The following is a 22177-nucleotide window of genomic DNA, read 5'->3' as shown; positions in this document are numbered from 1 at the left end:
CTGCAAACGAGGTAAAAGGCCTAATGGAACGTCCAAGTAAACTCAGGAAAACTTGGTTTGGTGAGTATTTTAGAAAATATGAGATAAGCAGTAAACAAAACAATTTTGTCAGGAAGCCAAATGAAGAATGTGATAACTGCAGAATATATTTTTTTCTTTTCAAAACTTATGTTTTTGAAAAGTGTTTACTTTTTAATCCTTTCAAGTGTAATGCTAAAAATTCTACTTAGGAAAGTATGCAGCAAACAAAATCAAAGTTAAGAACTTTCCCGCCAGTTTACAGCATCTCAATTAATTCACCCCCTACTGACCCACCCCTCCATTGCATTAGTGAAATATCCACATAGTAACATTCCTGTTTGGTGGGAGTATGCCCTCAACCCCGCCAATCCCTAGGAGAAGCTCCATCACCCTAACTATATAAGAATTGTGTATGCGGCCCACTCACATTTTATTTCCATTGGACAGTGTTGAGCTAAAGCTCCTGGGAAGGAACGGTGTTTGGGAGGGGAGCAAATTCTGGGTGTCCCTCCCTAGGATTCACTTCAATAGGGTCCTCTTTTTTTTTTTTTTTTTTTTTAACTAGAAATGCTTTAAGTAGTACCACCAGTCTTGGTACTAGTTCTGGACTCTGTGGCTATTCAGAACAAGTCTAAGCAAGCCTTCTTCCAATGTCCAAAGACACCTAACATCCCCCGCCCCTCACTCCAGGCTTTCTTTTTCAAGGCTTTAGTTCCTTCCATATGTTTCTCTTTATAGTACAGTCTTAGGTCCCTTCAGCATATTTGGTCACTCCCCTCTCAATATGTTTCTCAGAGATGGGTCCAGAACCGGCCACAACACTTCTGAGGTAGTATGACCATTATAGGATAGAACGGGGTAATTCCTTCCCATGTTCTAAATATTATTCTTCCACCAATCTACCTAATATCACGTAGGCTTTTTTGGCAGTTACATCAAACTCTATATTGAGGCTGGTTTAATTAAAACTCCAACTGTTCTCACAAACTGATTTTGGACTATTACCTTCCCTTCCTTTCCTCTCTCACTTCCAATTCTGAAGCTATATAATTGAGCTTTTTGATCCATCTGAATAATTTACATCAAATTCCTCTTAAAATATCATTCAAGAACTTTTAGAATCCTAATTAGCAAAAGAAATTCTCCTTCTAAGCAAGGAACAACATACATCAACATCCTCAACTGAGTTGTTATTAAGATATCGAAAAGAACAGAGCCAAGAAATCGAGCCCTGCAGCATGCTCCTAGGGAGCGCCTTCCAAGTTTGTAAAAACATAAGTTAAACCACTTATGAATTAATTGTAATATATCCTAGACCAAAATTCCCTGTCTTGACCACAGAGATATTACAAAACTGTTAAACATTCTTCTAAGATGCAAATACAGTATAACAGCAGCAACCAGTTTTTGAGCATCTACTATGTACTAAGGAATGAAAGCTCAAAGAAAGTTGAGGCTCAAAGAGTTTAAACAGTTTGCCCAAGGTCATGCTGTGATATGGTGATTTATAAAAAGAAATACATATTTGGTCACAACATTTTCCTGGCACAGAGCTCCTAAAACCCTTGGAATTTCCCAAGTGATAAGACCCATAAAGGTGCCTTTTGCTATGTCAATGAGGTGACTTTCGAAGGCCCTTAGGTTACCTAAGGATAGAGAGTAGAGAGAACCATAAGAATAGAGAGTTGGAACTTTCAGTCCCACCCACCACCCCCCAACTCCACGGAGGGGAAAGGAGCTAGAGATTGAGCTCAATCACCAATGGCCAATGACTTAATCAATCTGTCTCTGTCATGAAGCCTCCTTAAAAACCCAAAAGGAAGGGATTCAGGGAGCATCTGGGTTAGTGGAGATTCAGGGACAGTGGTGAGCTTGAAGAGGGCATGGAAGTTCGCAGTCCATTCCCCCATACCTTGCCTTATGCATCTTTTCCATTTGGCTGTTCCTGAGTTATATCCTTTTATAATAAACAGGTACTCTAGTAAGTAAAATGTTTCTCTGACTTCTGTGAGCCACTATAGCAAATTAATTGAACCTGAGGTCATGGGAACCTCTGATCTATAGCCCGTTAGCCAGAAGCACAGGTGACAACTTGGATTAGCGATTGATGCCTGAACGGGGTGTAGGGTAACTCTTGTAGGACTGAGCCCTTAACCTGTGGGATCTGACACTATCTCCACACTGTCTGTGTCAGAATTAAGTTTAATTGTAGGACACCCATCTAGTGTCTGAGAATTGCTTGGTGGTATGGGAAAAACCTCCCCACACATTGGAACTGGGTGATCAGAACACTTAGGGAGAACTGTTTGGTGGTGTGGAAAAACATACATTGGAATTGGTGTCAGAAACGTAAGTGCTCTGAGTAATTAACAAAGCCAGGATTTGGGTCCAGGATTAGAACATCATCACTGCATTATGTTGACATTTCCCAGAATGACTGATTGATTCACTCATTTATTCAACATGTACTAGATACCTATTATGTTCCAGGAATCATATTTGATGCTAAAGACTCAAAGATAAAAATCAAATACTCTGTGTGTGTGTGTGTGTGTGTGTGTGTGTGTGTGTGTGTGTGTGTGTGTATGGCGGGGGTGGGGGGAGAGTGATACAGACAAAAGTTAATAGAGGGATTAGCAGCATAACAGGGTTTAATGCCGAATGTTATAGAAGCATACAGCTAGGGTATTTTATCTTTACCAAGAGGATCATGAAGTTATCTTAAAATACAAGCAGTAAATAAACAGGTGGAAAGGAGGATGTGAGAAGGCATTTCATGTAGATAGACTAGTATATGAAAAAGAACACAGACATAAGAGAGTGTGTCTTGCTTGGGGAATTGCAAGTAAAGCAGGAGAGGGTATGTAAGTGGACATGTGCACGTGCAAGCACAGTGAGAAAGGGATCATCTCAGAGAGAGAAGGAAAAGAAAGGAGACTAACCGTAATGCAAGGCTAGATTATTTATGGATGGCCCTGTCTGCCACATTATCATTAAGTCTAGCAATTTACTGAATAAAATAAACAAAACTGGTATGTTTTGTTCTTGTTTTAACTGTGGCTCCCAGTTAACATATCCCTTTCTATATCAAAATCTTCCCTATGAATAATATTAAATTCCCTGGTCTAATGGGGAAAATCTACCTTCTTTCTTTTAAAAACTGGTATTACTTTTGTCTCCTATTCATCTAGACTACTTGATGATTACCACTGCCAGAAAAACAGCAGATTACTAGAATGGTTCCTCTGCTTTCCTATTTCCTGGCTAGGGATCTTAAAGCTGTTTGCAAGGCTCTCATAGTTAACTGCCAAGTCAAAGTGGCTGCTATGGCTTCTAGGAGTAGCTCCTATACTTTTCCTTTCTTGAATCCTACTGTCAACTAGCAATTAACACACTTCGTTAGTTCCTCTGGATCAGAATGCACCTTCCCCTACCACAGTGATTCTCAAAGTGTGGTACCTGGACCAGCAGCATTAGCATCATCTGATAACTGGTTAGAAATGCAAACTCTCAGGCCCCATTCCAGACCTACTCACCCAAGAACTCTGGGAGCGGTGCCTAACCTGTTTTAACTAGCTGTCCAGGTGATATACGTCAATGTTTGAGAGCCACTGTTTTAAACTAATCTTGTTTCTCATAACATCTTTCCTACCTCAATTCTCTAAAAGTTACATGTTGTTCACAATAAATACAACAGAAGTGGACAGTTTGGGGAAAAGGATGGGGAAGTCAGACAAGAGGGATGTGGAAGGAGACAATCAAAAACGATTCATGTGGGCTTCCCTGGTGGTGCAGTGGTTAAGAATCTGCCTGGTAATGCAGTAGGACACGGGTTTGATCCCTGGTCTGAGAAGATCCCACATGCCGAGGAGCAACTAAGCCCGTGCGCCACAACTACTGCGCCTGTGCTCTAGAGCCTGCGAGCCACAACTACTGAAGCCTGTGCACCTAGAGCTCGTGCTCCGCAACAAGAGAAGCCACTGCAGTGAGAAGCCCCCGCTCACCGCAACTAGGGAAAGCCCGTGCGCAGCAACGAAGACCGAACTCAGCCAAAAATAAATAAATAAATTTATTTTTTTCTAAATGATTTATGTGGTTTATGGATGATTTATGGAGTAAATTACAAGAGTTCACAATCATTAGTACTTTGAAGTTTTTAAAGAGCTCTTCTACTTATCATTGTTCTTTTGATGATTTTATTACCGCTGTGAAAACTGGCATTTCGATTCACAATTTGTGACTGTTAAAGCAAATGCCTTGAGTTTATCAGTTTAGGTTATTCCATCTGTAATTGGACTGTGCTGTAATCACGTAGCAGCTACACTCCCTAGGAATCAGTTTTAATGTTGATGGGTTTGGCTCATAAGTGATCACTATTTTTTCCTACTGCCCACGTGAGTAATGATTATCACAGTGTAATAACAATATGTTTAACCATAGCAACTTTAGTAACTTTTACCCTTTTTTAGCCTGAGGGCTCACTCAGATCTCATTCAATGGACTCCACAAAAAGGATCTTCACAACACTTTTATTATAGAGTCAACAAAGCATTTTAAACAAGGAAATGGGTCAGAGAAGAGGCAAAAATAAGGATCCAAACAGTCCATAAGTCTCAATTTTATTATCTACCCATTGGCCCAGAACGTATTTTGAAAAGGCAATATATTAAGAAATTTTAGAAAGAATCTTTTTCTTTTCCTTTCTTCCTTTGCAGTACGCAGACCTCTCACTTCTGTGGCCTCTCCCATTGCGGAGCACAGGCTCCGGACGCACAGGCTCAGCGGCCATGGCTCACGGGCCCAGCCACTCCACTGCATGTGGGATCTTCCCGGACGGGGGGCACGAACCCGTATCCCCTGCATCTGCAGGGGACTCTCAACCACTGCGCCACCAGGGAAGCCCAGAAAGAATCTTTTAGAGTTTTTCACTTTTTTGTTTTTGGTTGTTGTTGTCATTTGCTCCCAATTCCTTGTAAATTTTTTTTAAAGTCTTAAAATGAAATTTCTAAAAAAATTAATTAAATAAAGTGAAATGAAATTTCTCAAACTAAATTATAGAGAAGCTGACTGTCCAATTCAGCTCAAAACAACTATATATGGGCTTCCCTGGTGGCGCAGTGGTTGAGAGTCCACTTGCCGATGCAGGGGACACGGGTTCATGCCCCGGTCCGGGAAGATCCCACAAGCAGTGGAGCGGCTAGGCCCATGAGCCATGGCCGCTGAGCCTGCGCTCCACAACAGGAGAGTCCACAACAGTGAGAGGCTCGCATACCGCAAAATAAAAAAACAAAATAAAAACCCCAATTATATACACTTGAACCTATGAAATGACCTATAGAAACTAATTTTAACCATCTAAATAACTGCAAATTTACATTTCCCTTGTTTTTATTAATATCTGAAAGACATAAAGGAGTTTTATTTTAGTGCCAGAATTCAAGACTGTCTTAGTACAATTTGGACAACACAAATATTAAGAAAGGAATTTGACAGTCCTTATAATGGCCAAATGTACAAAAGGGTATGAGAAAATTACTGTTGATATGAACTTTTAGATTCTTGGCATGAGTGTTTTACATCATTCAATGTCCCTTTTTGTTAATTTTGGGAAAAATAAATTTCCAAGAACACAAGGAGATGACTCAGAGTCACAATAAGAATTAGTATAATGGGGGCTTCCTTGGTGGTGCAGTGGTTGGGAGTCTGCCTGCCAATGCAGGGGACACGGGTTCGAGCCCTGGTCTGGGAGGATCCCACATGCCGCGGAGCAACTGAGCCCATGAGCCACAACTAGTGAGCCTGCGCAACTGGAGCCTGTGCTCCACAACGGGAGAGGCCACAGCAGTGAGAGGCCTGCGCACCGCGATGATGAGTGGGCCCCGCTCGCCACAACTGGAGAGGGCCCTTGCACAGAAACGAAGACCCAACACAGCCATTAATTAATTAATTAATTAATTATTTTAAAAAATAATTAGTATAATGATTAACTGTTTATAGATCATATTAACATGGCAATCTAATCACTTTTCAAAATTAGCTTAAATCAGATTCTATTCAGTATTTTTATAAACTAATAAATATTTTTAAAAATAAAAGTCTCTATGTCTCTATGACCAGAAACATGCTACCCTGCAAGAATCACAACAGTTTTAAGCCTTAGAATAATCAATACACCACTAATCCTTGCTCATGCTGTGGGTCAATGGGCCTGAAAAGCACAGATTAATAAAACACAAGTAATTTCAATTTCCCCAAAAGTCTGGAAAAAGTATTATAAGAATTGTTACTTTACTTTTTCATTTATGAAATTCTAAAAGCCAACAACTGTTTTAAGATTATTTATGAAGCAAACTTAATCCTTAAGATATGATTTCAGACACCCAATTTTCATACCAAGTAGCTGAACAAAAAATGGCAAACCTCCAAATCTATTCTTCCCTTTGCAAACCTGTTTCCTTATGGTACAAGTTGGTCAATTTTAAGTTCAAGCCATCTCAGCAGGTAAGAATCTTACTGGTTCCCATCCCCAAAAGAAATCCATATGCTGCTATTCCTCTTCCTGAGAACTGCACATGAAAAAGTGAAATCAACAGCCACTATGGAGAACAGTATGGAGGTTCCTTAAAAAACTACAAATAGAACTACCATATGACCCAGCAATCCCACTACTGGGCATATACCCTGAGAAAACCATAATTCAAAAAGAGTCATGTACCAAAATGTTTATTGCAGCTCTATTTACGATAGCCAGGACATGGAAGCAACCTAAGTGTCCATCAACAGATGAATGGATAAAGAAGATGTGGCACATATATACAATGGAATATTACTCAGCCATAAAAAGAAATGAAACTGAGTTATTTGTAATGAGGTGGATAGACCTGGAGTCTGTCATACAGAGTGAAGTAAGTCAGAAGGAGAAAAACAAATACCGTATGCTAACACATATATATGGAATCTAAAAAAAAAAAAATGTCATGAAGAGATTAGTGGTAGGATGGGAATAAAACACAGACCTACTAGAGCATGGACTTGAGGCTATGGGGAGGGGGAAGGGTAAGCTCTGATGATGTGAGAGAGTGGCAGGGACATATACACACTACCAAATGTAAATTAGATAGCTAGTGGGAAGCTGCTGCATAGCACAGGGAGATCACCTCTGTGCTTTGTGACCACCTAGAGGGGTGGGATAGGGAGAGTGGGAGGGAGGGTGACACAAGAGGGAAGAGATATGGGAACATATGTATATGTATAACTGATTCACTTTGTTGTAAACGAGAAACTAACACACTATTGTAAAACAGTTATACTCAAATAAAGATGTTTTAAAAAAAGTGAAATCACTTTAAGCCGGAAAGAGCATGAAGATCCTCAGGTTTTAATGTGGAATAGAGGGAAGAACACAAAATTTGGAGTCAAGAGATATGGATTCAACGTGTGGCTATGAGACTCTCCAATTGAGTCACTCTGGGAAAGTCAGTTAACTTCACTGAACCTCCAATTCCTCACATGTAAAATAGGAAAAATAAATATTTCACAGGGTTTTTCAAAGATTCAAATGAAACGATGGATGCGAACATGCTTTATAAATCGGAAAGTGCTATGTGTCCCACAGATGACACAGCAGTTAGTGGCACAGCTTGTCTTCCTGCCTGCCAGGTTCAGGCTATTCTCAACATAGCAACTGGAATGATTGCTTTAAAATCTAGGTCAGATTACTATGTCACTCCTCTGCTCAAAACAGAGAGCTTTCAGATGGCTCTTCATTTCTATCATGGTAAAAGCCCAAATCCTTACAATGACCAAGGCCTCACTAAATTTAACCCCTCCCTCCATCATATCTCTCTGGCATCATCTCCTACTACTCTCCCCCTTGCTCACTTTAGTCCAACCACACCCACCCACTTGCTTTTCCTTGAACATGCAAGGCACACTTCCACCCTAGCACCTTTGTACTGGTTGTTCCCTCTGCCTGGAATGCTCTTCCTCCATATATCCATCCATATGGCTATTTATCACCTTTAAGCCTTGGTTCCAATGTCTACTTTACAGTGATCACTATTTAAAACTACAATTCCAACAACCACTCTCACACTTGTAAAACCATTTACGCTACTATATTTTATCCCTTTGTTCTATTATTTCACTTATTATGTTTATTGTCTGTATGTCCCTGTAGGTACAGAGACCTGTTTTGTTCGAGGACACTGCTTAACCCATAGAAGGTATTCTTTTAAAAAAAAAAAAAAAACAAATAAATGAATTTTATGTAACATTCTGCCTCATGCCAGGAGAAAAAATCCAGATCTTTATTTTAGGGAAACTAACCCACAACTCAAGAACAGCAGGTGGTAAATTCATTATTATACCATTCCAGATCCAGGAACAGGAAATTATGTTAATTTTTATTGCAACTGAGGCTAAGGACAGGGAGTTCCCAAGGGAGTTCTCCAAATCTTAAAAAAGCTATTTTTCTCTGTTTATTTTATGGTTCACAGATGATTTTTGCAGACTTGTAGTAAATGGGGGTAATTTACTAGACACAGAAATTTGAATGAAGGAAGAAATAGATCAATAGTTGAGATTTTTTTTTTTTTTTTAAATCCTCTAAATAGCAGTTCTCAGAACCAGGGATTACCAGACCCTGAGAAGAAACACGTACTTTACAGTCGCAGTTTGCCAAGTGAGCCAAGAGCAAGAAAACAACCTGAGATTCTTTCATCCATTCAGTGAACAATTATAAAGCAAGCACTCTTCTAACAGGCAATGATCAACCTTGGAACCCAGCCACTATACTCCGAGGAAGGCCAAGCAGCTTGTGGAGAGGACCAAATGAAGAAAAACCGAGACCCTCTAGCCAATAGCCCTGGCTCAGGTCCCAGCTCAGGCCAGCACCAACCTGCTGGCCTGATGAGTGAGCCAGCTCAAAAGTAAGTCCTCCACCCTGAGCCAACCCTGTTGACACTCCAATGGAGCAAAGAAGCACTGTTTCTGCCGAGATGTTGAATTTCCCAAACTGCAGATATTTCAGCAAAGTAACTGACTTGTTATTGTTTTAAGCCTTTTAGTTTTGGGGTGGTTTGCTACACAGCAATAAATAACTAATACACTACAGTTATTAAATTGCTGAAGTCAATGAGTCAATGTTTAATACAAAAAGTTTTTGTGCAAACAACTCTTTGGTATCCTCTCACTTGAGAAAGGCACACTCTACTCATTCTCAATGTCAAAAAGATGCCTGTAAATTTGAGTGCAATCTCTTCTATTATATTCCCACCAATCACATCAACCCATAAAATATATATTTTCTCCTTTCACATCCAATCTTAAGCTTTAGGAAAATGGGTAAAGTTATCGGAGGGAGTCCTAACTCCTCTATCTGTAAATACCAACTTTTTCTCTGCATGGATCGCTGTTGTTCTATTAATGATTAACACAAGGGCTCCAAGGCAGACTGTGAATCCTAGCTCTGCCAAATGTTAGCTGTGACTTCAGTTTCCTCATCTGTAAAATGGAGATAATAACACTTACCTTAGAGTTCAAGGAGGAATTAATTTATATAAAGTGCTTAGACTAGTACTTGGTGCAGAGCAAAATGTTTGATAAATAAAAGCTTAACACAACAAAACACACAAAAACTGCCACCTTTACCAACCAAGCACAGGTGGTATCAACATACAGCCAAACCCAGATTATTTTGAAACTGTCTTCACTTTTTTATTCATCTTCTTTTTTCCAACGGTCTTATTTCCATTTATCTCTCATTTTCAGATTCATATCCCACACAAAAAAAAGGGGGGAGAAGGAAAAATGAAAGCAAATAATGCTGTTTTATTGAGAATTCCAGTAAAAGAGTTGAGATAGAAAGCCATATAAGGCTTACAGAGTATCTGTGATTCCCCAATATCAGCTCCTCAGAGCTCATGGATTGTGACAAACTGCCTGGGAACATAAGACATCAATGCCAGCTTATGTTCACAACACACAGACACCATGAAGTCTAGATGCACAGCACACACAGTTCATGCTATACTAGCCATAACTCTGTTAAAAACAATCTGTGGAATAACCCTTAAAATATTTTTTTTTCAAATGCTTACTGAAATGACAGGACAGGTCAAATCTGGAGAAAATAAGACATTAAAGGCAAACTGCCTAGAAGCGATAAATAATTACATATATATTTTGAAAAATCAAAGTTTCAAAGTTATCTTATACTACCTTAATATTAGGCTAGACCTTCACTTATTACAAAGTAAAGCTGTGTATTCCTCTATTATTTACGTTTTGCACAGCTCAGTACTGAAAATGTTATTTGAGAAAGCTATTTCAGACAAACCATCCACTAGTCCTTGTTTTATGTTAAACTAAGATTTGTAGTCTAAAGAAAATATCAAAGTAACCAACTTAAACTCTGACAGTTTTCTCATCTGCCCTAGTCTCTCACTGATGCCCTCTCACAAGACAGAAGCAGCAGAAGTTACCCCATTATCTCCTTTTATCTTTGAAAGTGACATTAGTGACTTATTCAAGGTAAAGAAGGAAGTTAGCAAAGGATGTACATTTCTGATTTCAACTGCCTTTCCCTTCACTGTAACAAATCAAGTCTGAGGGGCAAGGTAGCCAAGTGATATATGATAAAGCCACTGTGACACTCCTCATAAGCCTCCCTATATATAACTCACACGAAAGCCAAAACTAAAGAAAATCATCAACAGAATTTTCCATGCCCTCAAAACTCAGCTCTTCACTACTGATAAGACTCTAAGCCATTTTTTAAAAGGATGAAATCCACAGAGGCTAGAAGAAAAGAGAACCAATTACTTTGCACAGATACTTTTTTGAAGAACATGAGTAAATTAGACTATTTGGGAAAAGAACTGCCCTTAGCTCTGCTACCTCTCTGCAATCCCAGATTCAATAACACCTGGTATTTAGATGTATTTCTTCAGTTTATGTGTCACTTTGATAAATATGGAAAGTACTTTTAGCCAAAAACTTGAATTAGATTTCATTTAAAAACCTGGCTGAACAAAACCATGTATACTTGGTGGTTTGAAGTCTGACATTCAAGTTATACAGTAATTTTTAACTTACAGCCAACAGTGATATCATACAGCAAAGTGTGCTCAGCAATTGAATAAGGAAAAAAAAATTGAAGCCAGATTTGGGGACAGGCTCATCTCAGGATAAAAAGCTAGAATTCCTCCTATAAAAATAATGAAAAGCTGACAAACTTGGAGAATATTGGAACTAGAGACATTTTATTTCTAACCAGTTCCAGGCCCCTCAAGTTCAATACCATATTCTCTGTGGTTACCTTTCCCCTATAACATAGTCTCATAAGAAAACCACAGAGTAGCTGGTCCTTAAGTAGTACAGTTTGCCCTTCCTCATCCAAGTCTGATGTCTCAAACTGTAAAGATTCTGGTTCTTATGAGAGGACAGCACCCAACCAGAACAAACAAGGGAAAAGTATTATCAATTTCAAACACTTGTTAATTTTTTTTAACACCTAATATATTTTAAACCACCTCGGGATGTTTTTGAAAGTATTTTGAAAAGGCAATATATTAAGAAATTTTAGAAAGAATCTTTTAAAGTTTCTCACTTTTTTGTTTTTGGTTGTTGTCATTTGGTCCCAATTCCTAGTAAATTTTTTTTAAAGTCTTATTATTTGCAGAAAAGGAGAATGGTTATAGTGACTTTTTAAATAGTAGAAAGGGAAAAATGTAACAAAGGAATTTATATACTGCAGTCCTATGTGCCAGGAAGAAGTTCCTCTCACAGGGTTCTGTTATGATTCCTGTTCTGTCCAAAACACAGGTCCATAAATTTCCTCAATTATATAATACAAACCTATGACTATACAAGCATCTGTCTAGAGATTTAATAAAATTTCTCTTATATATATTATCTTCTAATTTAATGGATAAGTGCTCTTACAATTACCATAGGGGTCAATGTACAGAAAGAAAGAAATATAAAACTATACACAGTAGTTTTCAACCCTGGACATACCTCAGGATTACCTAAAGGAAAATACTTTGTTTAAAAATAAATGATTTAAGGACTTCTCTGGTGGCACAGTGGTTAAGAATCCGCGTGCCAATGCAGGGGACATGGGTTCGATCCCTGGTCCAGGAAGATCCCACATGCTGTGGAGCAATTAAGCCCATGCACTGCAACTACTGAGCCCGTGCGCTGCAACTGCTGAGCCCACGTGCCACAACTACTGAAGCCCGTGCACCTAGAGCCCATGCTCCACAAAAGAGAAACCACTGCAATGAGAAGCCCGTGCACCACAATGAAGAGTAGCCCCCACTCGCCGCAACTAGAGAAAGCCCACGCACAGCAATGAAGACCCAGTGCAGCCAAAAATAAATGAATAAACTTTTTAAATAAAAATAAATGATTTAGACCCATCTAACTAGATTCCATAGGTTTGAGGTAGGGCTCAGTTAGCTCTCCTTTTAAGATTTCATAGTGATTATGTACAGGAAAGGTTGAAAACCACTATGAGAGAATTTACCAAAGTCATCCAAACTATTATGGAAAAAAGGAAAATTAGCAAAACATCACACAAACTTCTATGATAAAAACTGTAGCCCTACCATTACTCAACAGTCAACAAAACTCAGAACATAACAAAGCTGATAATAAACAACAAATTGCAAGTAGCATTTAGACTGATGTTTTTCCAACTAGCTCTTAATCACCCTGTTTTATAAAGAAGGAATTATTTTTAACATAGTTTGTTGCTGGTTAAACTTTATGTTGATAACAGAATCTTTCAGAAATTCTTTTCTTTCTATCAAAATTAATCTATTTTCCCCTTTTCTTCCCTTATTTCCCCCTCATTTCTTAAATAAATTCAGCTTCCCTCCATGAAGAAATATTTTTACCAGTGTCTAAAATGAACACTGTTCATTTCCCCTACCTCACTGTATTTCCTTGGTATCTGTACAAGTCTGAGATTTACATCAATCCTTGGGTCTGGGAGCAAGTTAAACTTACCTAATGTCAAAATAGTGATGAAGTACAAACTTAAAACAACAACAAAACTTACAGATCAAACAGAAACACAGCATAGAGAAGTAATGAAAAACCATGCCTTTGGTATGAACAATGTCAGGTATGAACTTTGACCACTGTTAAGGAAGCGCGAACCCAAGAGGAGGAAATTCTAAAGATTAAGTCCTCTCCCTAACAAAGAAAAAAATCTTTCTCAACCTCATAAAATTTAAATGTAATAACCATTTATACTGTACCCTATCCAATTTCACCGTCTGTTAGAAGGTTTAGTGTCTGAAAAATGACTAGAAGAAACTACATATATAGTGCAGAAAGTAGTAATGAGATAAAGAGAACAGCTATGAAAATTAAGGTATCTTAGAAAATGTACAGTCAGAAAAACATAAAGAAAATGGAACCAGTCATACAGAGTGAAGTCAGAAAGAGAAAAACAAATATATATTAACGCATATATGTGGAATCTAGAAAAATGGTACAGATGAACTTGTTTGCAAGGCAGAAATAGACAGATGTAGAGCACAAACGTATGGACACCAAGGGGGGAAAGCAGGGGGGTGGGGTGGGGTGGGGGAGGTAGGATGAACTGGGAGATTGGGATTGACATATACACACTAATGCATATAAAATAGATAACGAATAAGAACCTGCTGTATAAAAAATAAAATTAAATTAAATTAAAAAAAAAAGAAAATGGAACCAGTCATAAGAGGCCCAGGACTCGAAAAAAATTTTTTTTTTGCCATTCTTATTCTTTTAAGAGGGGGGACAACTTCTTTTCCATTTCTGTATTATACCTTGGTTACTGTCATGTGTCATACACTTCCCTTGGAATGTCCTTCTCTCCTCTCCTTATAAATCTTTAATTCTACTCTCCTCTGCGAAGTCTTTTCTTACAATAACTATCTCCATTTATCTCCCCCTTCTCAGTACAACACTCACAACATACACCACATTACTTCGTGCTCACTACGACATTTCCTTGCACTAGTCACTGTTTCATGCTGTTCTCCTTTAGAGTGAACATGATGGCCTATGTGATCTGAACACAGCCTACCCTTTCAGCCCAATTGTTTACCATTCCCCACCATACATTCTATGCTCATCAACATTCAATCATTCATTCATTTAGTCACTCAACCATCATCCAACAAATATTTATCAAGTAGCTACAACACATCAAGCCAATCTAAAAGCAAGGTAAGCTCTAGCCATCCGTGACTGCTTCTTACTGTGGGTAAAAGCCATCTTCTTTCACCTCTCTAAGCATTTGTTAAGAATATTGCCTCTGCCTGGAATGCCCTTCCCTCTTTGTCACCATGACAAAAACCTTTGCAATTCAGTACAACATGTGTCTACCATGTACTACATATACTATGCTAGAAGCTGAGAATATATTTAAAAAGGAATAAGGCAGAACTTCTATTCTCAAAAAAAAAAGGAGGGAATTCCCTGGCAGTCCAGTGGTTAGGACTCAGCACTTTCACTGCCGGGGTCCAGGTTCGATCCCTCGTTGGGGAACTAAGATCCCACAAGCTGCTCAGTGAGGCCAAAAAAAAAAAAGAATGGTCCATGGGAAACTGTGGAATCTCAATAAAGTAAGCACCACTAAGAATTAAAAAAAAAAAAAGGAAAAAGGAGTCTATAGTGATGAAGACAGATGACACCAACAAATAATTAGTAAAATATGATACATTATATTATATGTATACAGGATAATTTGGGAACACCAAGAAATACTTAGCCCAGCCTAGGGGTGAGCTGAACTTGCTCAATGCCACTTTTGAAATCTGTAATAACAATTCCCTTGCTTTTCTTTATAGCTATACCATTTATGCACATGCATTCATAATGTATAGTTTTTCTGCTTTGAACGTTCTATAAATGTAATCAGACTGTACACCTTTTTCTGCAATTTGCTTTTCCCACACAGTATGGTACTTCCTACAAGGTCTGATAAATAGCTTTTTTTTTTTTTTTTTTTTTTTTGCGGTATGCGGGCCTCTCACTGTTGTGGAGCACAGGCTCCGGACACACAGGCTCAGCGGCCATGGCTCACCGGCCTAGCCACTCCGCGGCATGTAGGATCTTCCCGGACCAGGGCACGAACCTGTGTCCCCTGCATCGGCAGGTGGACTCTCAACCACTGCACCACCAGGGAAGGCCATAAATAGCATTTTAATACCATAATTTAAAACCAAATTTCATTATGACTTCTTTGATCTATGGGTTATTTAGAACTGTGCCTTTTAATTTTTAGTAGTATAGGAGTTCTTAGTTTCATCTTTTTGTTATTGATTTCTAGCTTAATTGCACTCACAGTGAATGTAGTCCATATGTTCGTTTCTGAAACTTGCTGATATTTCCTTTATGACCTAGTACAGATTAATTTTTAACACTTTCATATATGGTTGGAAAAGTATGTGTTGATAGATGCCATATATATACATACAGCCACTAGATCAAATTTAATAATGACAATAATCAAATCTTCTGTATCCTTGAAGATTTTCTTGTCTATGTGGTCTATCAATTACTGAGAGAGGTATGCTAAAATTTCCCACTATGGCAGCAGAATGTCAATTTTCTCCTGTAGGTCTATCAGTTATTGTTTCCAAGCTATATTATTAGGAACGTACTAATTTAGAATTATTATATCTTCCTGGTAAATTATACTTTTAAATCAGCATGTAGTGACTAGGTCTAATAATGTTTTTCTCCTTAAAGTATATGTATCTGATAATAATAAAGTAACTCCAGCTTTCTTTCAGCTACTGTTTTTTTTCCATCCTTTGATATTCTACTTTTCTGTAGTTTTATGCTTTTAGGTGTTTCTCTTATAAAAAGCATGAAGTTGAATTCTGCTTTTCTCCCGCATCCAGTCTGACAATCTTTGCCTTCTAAATGCACAGTTCAGTACATTTCCATTTATTGTGATTACAGATAATATTCTAGATTCATTTCTACAATATTTTGTGCTTTCATAATCTAGCTGTTTCTTTATTTTTCTCTTCATGCCATCTTTTTGACTGAATCTGTCCACCTCATTCCACAATACTACTTCTAATAGATTTTGAAATGATATATTCTAATTATATTTTGTTAGATGTTACCCCTCAAAAGTTTAAAATGCCAATTAATTTAACAAGTCTAAACATAGTCATTATCTTTACCTACTTCCCAAACAATAGAAAGTCTGAGTGCTTTAAGTTCAGTCACACCCCTCACAATTTATCAGATGTTATTGTCCAGAAATTATAGTAGTCCCCCTTTACCTGTGGTATCACTTTTTGCGGTTTCATTTACCTGCGATCCACCACAAACTAAAAATATTAAATGAAAAATTCCAGAAATAAACAATTCATAAATTTTAAATTGTGCACTATTCTGAGTAGCATGATGAAGTCTCGCACTGTCCTGCTCAGTCCCACCCTTTCAAGACGTCAATCATCCCTTTGTTTAGTGTATCCCACTGGTTTAGTCACTTAGCAGCCATCTCAGTTACTAGGTCAACTGTCGCAGTATCAGTATTGCAGTGTTTGTGTTCAAGTAACCCTTATTTTACTTAATAATGGCCCCAAAGTGCAAGAGTAGTGATGCTGGCAATCTGTATATGCCAAAAAGAAGCCGTAAAGTGCTTCCTTTAAGTGAAAAGGTAAAGTTCTCTACTTAACATGGAAAGGAAAAAAATCATATGCTGAGGTTGCTAAGATCTACGGTAAGAACAAATCTTCTATCCATGAAATTGTGAAGAAGGAAAAAGAAATTCGTACTAGTTTTGTCATCACATCTCAAGCTGCAGAAGTTATGGCCACAGTGTATAAGTGCTTAGTGAAGATGGAAAAGACATTAAATTTGTACTATAAGTTATTTTGAGAGAGAAAGAGGTCACATTCACATAACTTTTATTACAGTATATTATTATAATTGTTCTATTTTATTACTAGTTACTGTTGTTAACCTCTTACTGTGACTAATCTATAAATTAAACTTTATCATGGGTATGTACGTATAGACAAAACATAGTATATATAGAGTTTGATACCATCCATGATTCCAAGGCATCCACGCGGTCTTGGAATATATCCCCCAAGGGTAAGAGGGGGAATACTATACTTCCATCTTGATTTGTCTTAACCTTACAAACTAGACATTGTTAATGTTTTATACCATCAAATTTTTTTAAAGTTTCATTCACATTTATTATTTTTGTTGTTGTTGGCTCTTCATTTCTATATCTCAAAATCTTCTTGGAGGTTATTGTCCTTTTTCCTTAATACCTTGACACTTTTGAAGATTATAAAAATATTTTAATGTCCCCCTCAATCTGGCTTTATCTGATGTTCCTTCATGGTAAAACCCAGGTTATGCCATTTTGGCAAGAATGTCACATAAGTGATATTGTGCCCTTTTCAGTGCATCACATCAGGAGCTACAAGATGTCAGTATGTCTCATGACTGGTGATGTTACTTTGATTACTAAGTTATTGTAGTGTAACCCCATAGTTATGGTAGTGTCTCTTAGTTATCTCTCAAGTTTTCCATCTCTATGTCTCTCTGTGTTACATTCTGTATAATTTCTTCAGATCCATCTTCCCATTTACTATTTCTTTCTTTACATGTGCCTAATTTTTTGTTTTAACCTGTACATTGTTTTTCTAATATCAACTTTTAAATGATCACATTTCCAGATTCTTTTTCAAAATGTCCTGATTAATTCTTATAGTCTTTTGTTCTTTCATCATACTTTAATTCCCTCTTTTATTTAACATATTTATTTTACCTCTAGTATCTGTTAATTCAAGTATCTGTAGTCTTTCAGAGTTTTATTCTCTAGTTTATTTCCTCTAACTCTTATTCATGGTGGCCTGTTTCCTGGTGTGTTTAATAATTTGGGGGAGGTGAGAGGATGTGGATTCATGTTCAGTTGGAACCCTACCATTGGCAATTTCTTAGATGTCTGTTTAAAGTGCCTTTCTCTGAGAAGGATTTACATTTGATTCTGCCAGGAGACTAGCAGTACCACCAACACAGGACCACTTAAACTAAATTTTTGTCTTGGTTTTTTTGGGGGCCACACAAGTAGTGTAAATTCAGGCTCAAACTGCATGAGTTAGGGCTTGTGGTAAAGAGAAAATTCTTTCTTTATTTCTACTCTACTCAAAGCCAATACCAAGATAGGTACTTACCAACACTCTCCCTATGTGGTATGGCAATCTACTTTTTTCTCTTTTAGCAACCAAGAATGTCATTCTTTGGAAGTTCCAGCTTTATTTGGGTGGGGGTAGGAGGGCCTCAGTTGTGACTTCTCACCTTGTTTGGATCCAGAGCTTTCTTTCCTCTTCCCAGATGCTAGGACAAAAGGATGAGGAAGTAATTCTAGGACAAGCACCACTTCCAATGTTAGCTTACCATAATGGATTTATGTTACCTTAATATTCTGGCCTCTGAGAAGTGCTTCCTTTTCCTCAGTTCAGCCATGAAATAAGAGTTTTGATTTGTTTTTTAATCCAGCATTTTCCGGTGTACTAAAATGCAAAGTTTCTCTGTACCTCTAGCCCACCATACTGCCAAAAACAGAAGTCCTTAAGGTTTCTTGAAGAATGGTAGGAAAAAAAAATGCTTTATGGTTTAGAAGAAAAGGCAGAGTTTTCAATGATCATTACTTAAAAAGAGATCTGGGTTAAATTTCAGGTTCTACAACTATAAAATATGACTAATAATCATAGAATCAACCCCAATGAGTAGTAAGTAAGAAGAGGGGAGGGTTTCCTACCAATTCACATTTGTCCTATTTAGCCATTCCTGCTGCCCAGAGTTACTATTTTTATAGACCACCCAGAGTAGGCCAGTTCTTTGAATCCTGTGCCAAAAATAGCTAGATGCCTTCTTTACCATCCACACAATATCAATAAGGTCAGAAAAATTAACCCTTTTAAGTCTTCTTAGTTTATTTTCTTTTTCTTTGTGATGACTATTCAGTAACCCCAAACTCTCCAAACTAGTCAGTTTTGCTACACACTACTTTGACAAAACTCTCTTACTTTAGATGTAAGATGTATTTACATTTCACCACCAAGTCCCTTCAGGAAATGTTTCTTAAGGCATACCTATATTTGGCAAATATGTGTTATATATTTTCTCACTTGGACCCATACCAGTAAGGCACAAAAGTTCAATTCTACATTGAACATCTGAAACAACATTAACAACACTACTATGGTAATGTGATCTCTTCTGAAAGAGTTTAGGTTCCTAAATTTAAAATGCTTTTGAAATCTCTGATTAAAATGTCTGGCCAGTCTTAGTTTGTAGTACCTGAGAAAAGCTGAGTTAGAACTCACAATCTATTATTTAAAAGCCTATGAAGTTTCTGCACCAATTAAAACATAATAATGCTTGCTTTATAGATATTCAAGGCAATGGATGTGGAAGTTGTTCAATAAATACCTTCCAGGTGGTACTAATAAGGTTCAACTGGGGATTTCCCGCTCCTCTGGCAGGTTCCCAGGTCCAGAAGATAATTGGTTTTGCAGTGAAAAGACTGCAAACAATGAGGTCAATTAAGAAATGCTTTTGAATAATATACATGATGCAACATCTCCATTCCCAACATTTGGTTCAGGGGTAGATTTCAGCCTTTCAAACACTGTTGCTCTCTGAGCTTTGATATTTCACTGTGCCAAATTTTCTCCAGAAGAAATAGTTCCTGCTTTTTATGAGTTTCATACCCAGTTTCTTTCCTATTTCCTTCTTGTTGTCTGGAGATATTCCAACTTGTTAAGACATTTTGATATTTCTTCATTCCTTCCAGCTCTTCTCTTTGTTGCTTTTCTTCAATCTAAGCCTTTTAACATGTTTTCAAAATCTGAACAGTTCCTAATATTCCCACTACTTCTTGGCTTTCTGTTCCTAAAGCCTTCACACAGAGACAGACACAGATTTCCTTAGGTTGTTGCTCAGTATTTTCAAGTATTTAAACTTTCTCCCATTCTTAATTCTCCTTTGTGTACTGTCCATCTAATTTTTTTAAACACAAACCTTTATTAATAAATTGAGACCATTATCTCCTCCATCCATAATGGATCAATCTACTTGCTCATGGAAATAAGACCCAACCCGTGATACACCCATCACCTCAGCAGCAGTGAAGATCATTAATTCATTAAACATTTTTTGTTCCTGTCTGATTTTTCAAATCTCTGTTGACTTATGACAGCTTTCACAGCAAGACATCACCAATACCATCCTCACTTCCTGCAGTATAATTCCATTCTCTTTATTCATTCATCAAATGCTACTCCATAAAGCCTCTGTGACAGCAAGACGTCCCCAATACCATCCTCACTTCCTGCAGCATAATTCCATTCTCTTTATTTGTTCATCAAATGCTACTCCATAAAGCCTCTGTGACTACCATCTTCAGAGTCACTGATGTTCCTTCAACAATATGCCCCTATTGGGAATTCCCTGGTGGTGCAGTGGGTAAGACTCTGTGTTCCCAATGCAATGGGTCTGGGTTCGATCCCTGGCCAGGGAACTAGATCCCACATGCATACCGCAACTAAGAGTTCACATGCCACAATGAAGGAGCCCACGTGCCACAACGAAGGAGCCTGCCTGCCACAACTAAGGAGCCCTCCTGCTGCAACTAAGACCTGGTGCAACCAAATAAGTAAATATTTTTAAATATATATATATATTTTTAAAAAAGAATATGCCCCTACCTTTATACAACATCTACATAATTCTTTTTCATACTACAGTTATTTACATATGTGCTTCTCTTACTAGACTTTTATTCATGTTTGTGTTCCTGGCCCCTTGTTCAGTACCTGGCAAACAACAGTCCTCTAAAAATATTTGCTGTATGTCTGGCTGAATAAATAATGAGTACCTCATATAGCCTAGATAAGAAAAGAGGAACTAAAAGCACACAGCTCTTGAGAAATAGCAAATGAAAACACATAACTGTGTATCTCCTTTGGGATGAACACTGTCTTGTCTCTACAGGACAAAATTAAAGAACTAGACAACATGATCCAAGACCTTATACCTGTGACAAAATATGCATAAGGAACAATAACAGCACAAAGCACAACTTCAACAAGTGGAAGAAAATGTAACCAACTGATAACTGGTGAGAAGCAGTTGAATAAAGCAATATCAAGAATGTCCGTGGGGAGAGACTAAAACACATAAGTTGAAAGACAGAAGGAAGTTCTTTCAGTTTAGGAATGGTGTACATAAACGTACAAAAATAGGAATTAGTAAATATATGCAGAGTATGGCAAGCAGATTACTTGTCAATAAACAATAGATACATATTTAATACATGCAAGTAGGTTTACAGCAACTCATACCAAAAGAAAAGATTTTTTGGTCAAGATTACAAGCAATCCTTTTAAAAGAGAAATACAAGTAGCTAAAGACTTATCAAAAAATAACTTACTACTAATGGGGAGTGGGGGTAGGGGGGAACATATTCATTCATACCACAAATATTTATTGAGAGACCACTATGTGCCAGGCACTGTTCTAAGCACTGTAAAACAAAAAAAGAGATGAAAATCTCTGCAAGGAAATAAAGAAAATAAATAAGTAAATTATATAGTATACTAGAAGACAAGAGGTACTATGGAGAAAAGTAAAAGAAAAAAGAGAATAGGAAGTGTGGTGGCAGGAGCAGGGGTGGCAATTTAGAGAAGGCAGTCCAGGACAGTCTCACTGAGGTGGCATTTGAACTAACACTTGAAGGAAGGCCACTGGAGGAAGAGCATTCCAGGCAGTAGGAATAATAAATGTGAAGAAACTGAAGCAGGAACATCATTAGTGTGTTTGAGGAAGAGCAAGGAGGCCAGTGTGGCTGCAAAAATGTTAAGATAACATTTTTAATCCAGAAGACAGGTAAATATTAAAAAACACAATATCCATGTTAGGAAAGGTATAGAGAAACAGATCTTCCTTTCACTTGCTGGCGGGAGTGTAAACTGGGACAGTCTTTTTGGAAGGCAATTTGGCAAAATCTATTACAATTTCAGATATCCATGCCTTCTAACTCCAGTCTACTACTCTCTCTCTCCACACACACACACACAATACAGACTCCATGTATGTAAACAAT

General features: G+C 37.7%; 1 protein-coding gene across 2 annotated transcripts in view; it reads right to left on the bottom strand.

Annotated features, from left to right (window-relative positions):
- The window catches only part of ATF6 (activating transcription factor 6), a 238878-nt gene that overhangs the window by 159081 nt on the left and 57620 nt on the right, over positions 1-22177 (bottom strand). The window contains exon 10 of one of the 2 annotated variants that reach the window (XM_067039886.1): positions 18367-18405. The exons of the other annotated variant lie outside the window; for it this stretch is intronic. Within the exon in view, the coding sequence (XP_066895987.1) occupies positions 18367-18405 (39 nt within the window). The remainder of the gene's footprint in view (positions 1-18366; positions 18406-22177) is intronic. 2 annotated transcript variants of the gene reach the window in all.

The sequence above is a fragment of the Kogia breviceps genome, chromosome 1 (genome assembly GCF_026419965.1).
Source record: "Kogia breviceps isolate mKogBre1 chromosome 1, mKogBre1 haplotype 1, whole genome shotgun sequence".
Lineage (NCBI taxonomy): Eukaryota > Metazoa > Chordata > Mammalia > Artiodactyla > Physeteridae > Kogia > Kogia breviceps.
Note: the sequence above shows the minus strand (reverse complement) of the source record. Positions and strands in the feature narration are given on the sequence as shown.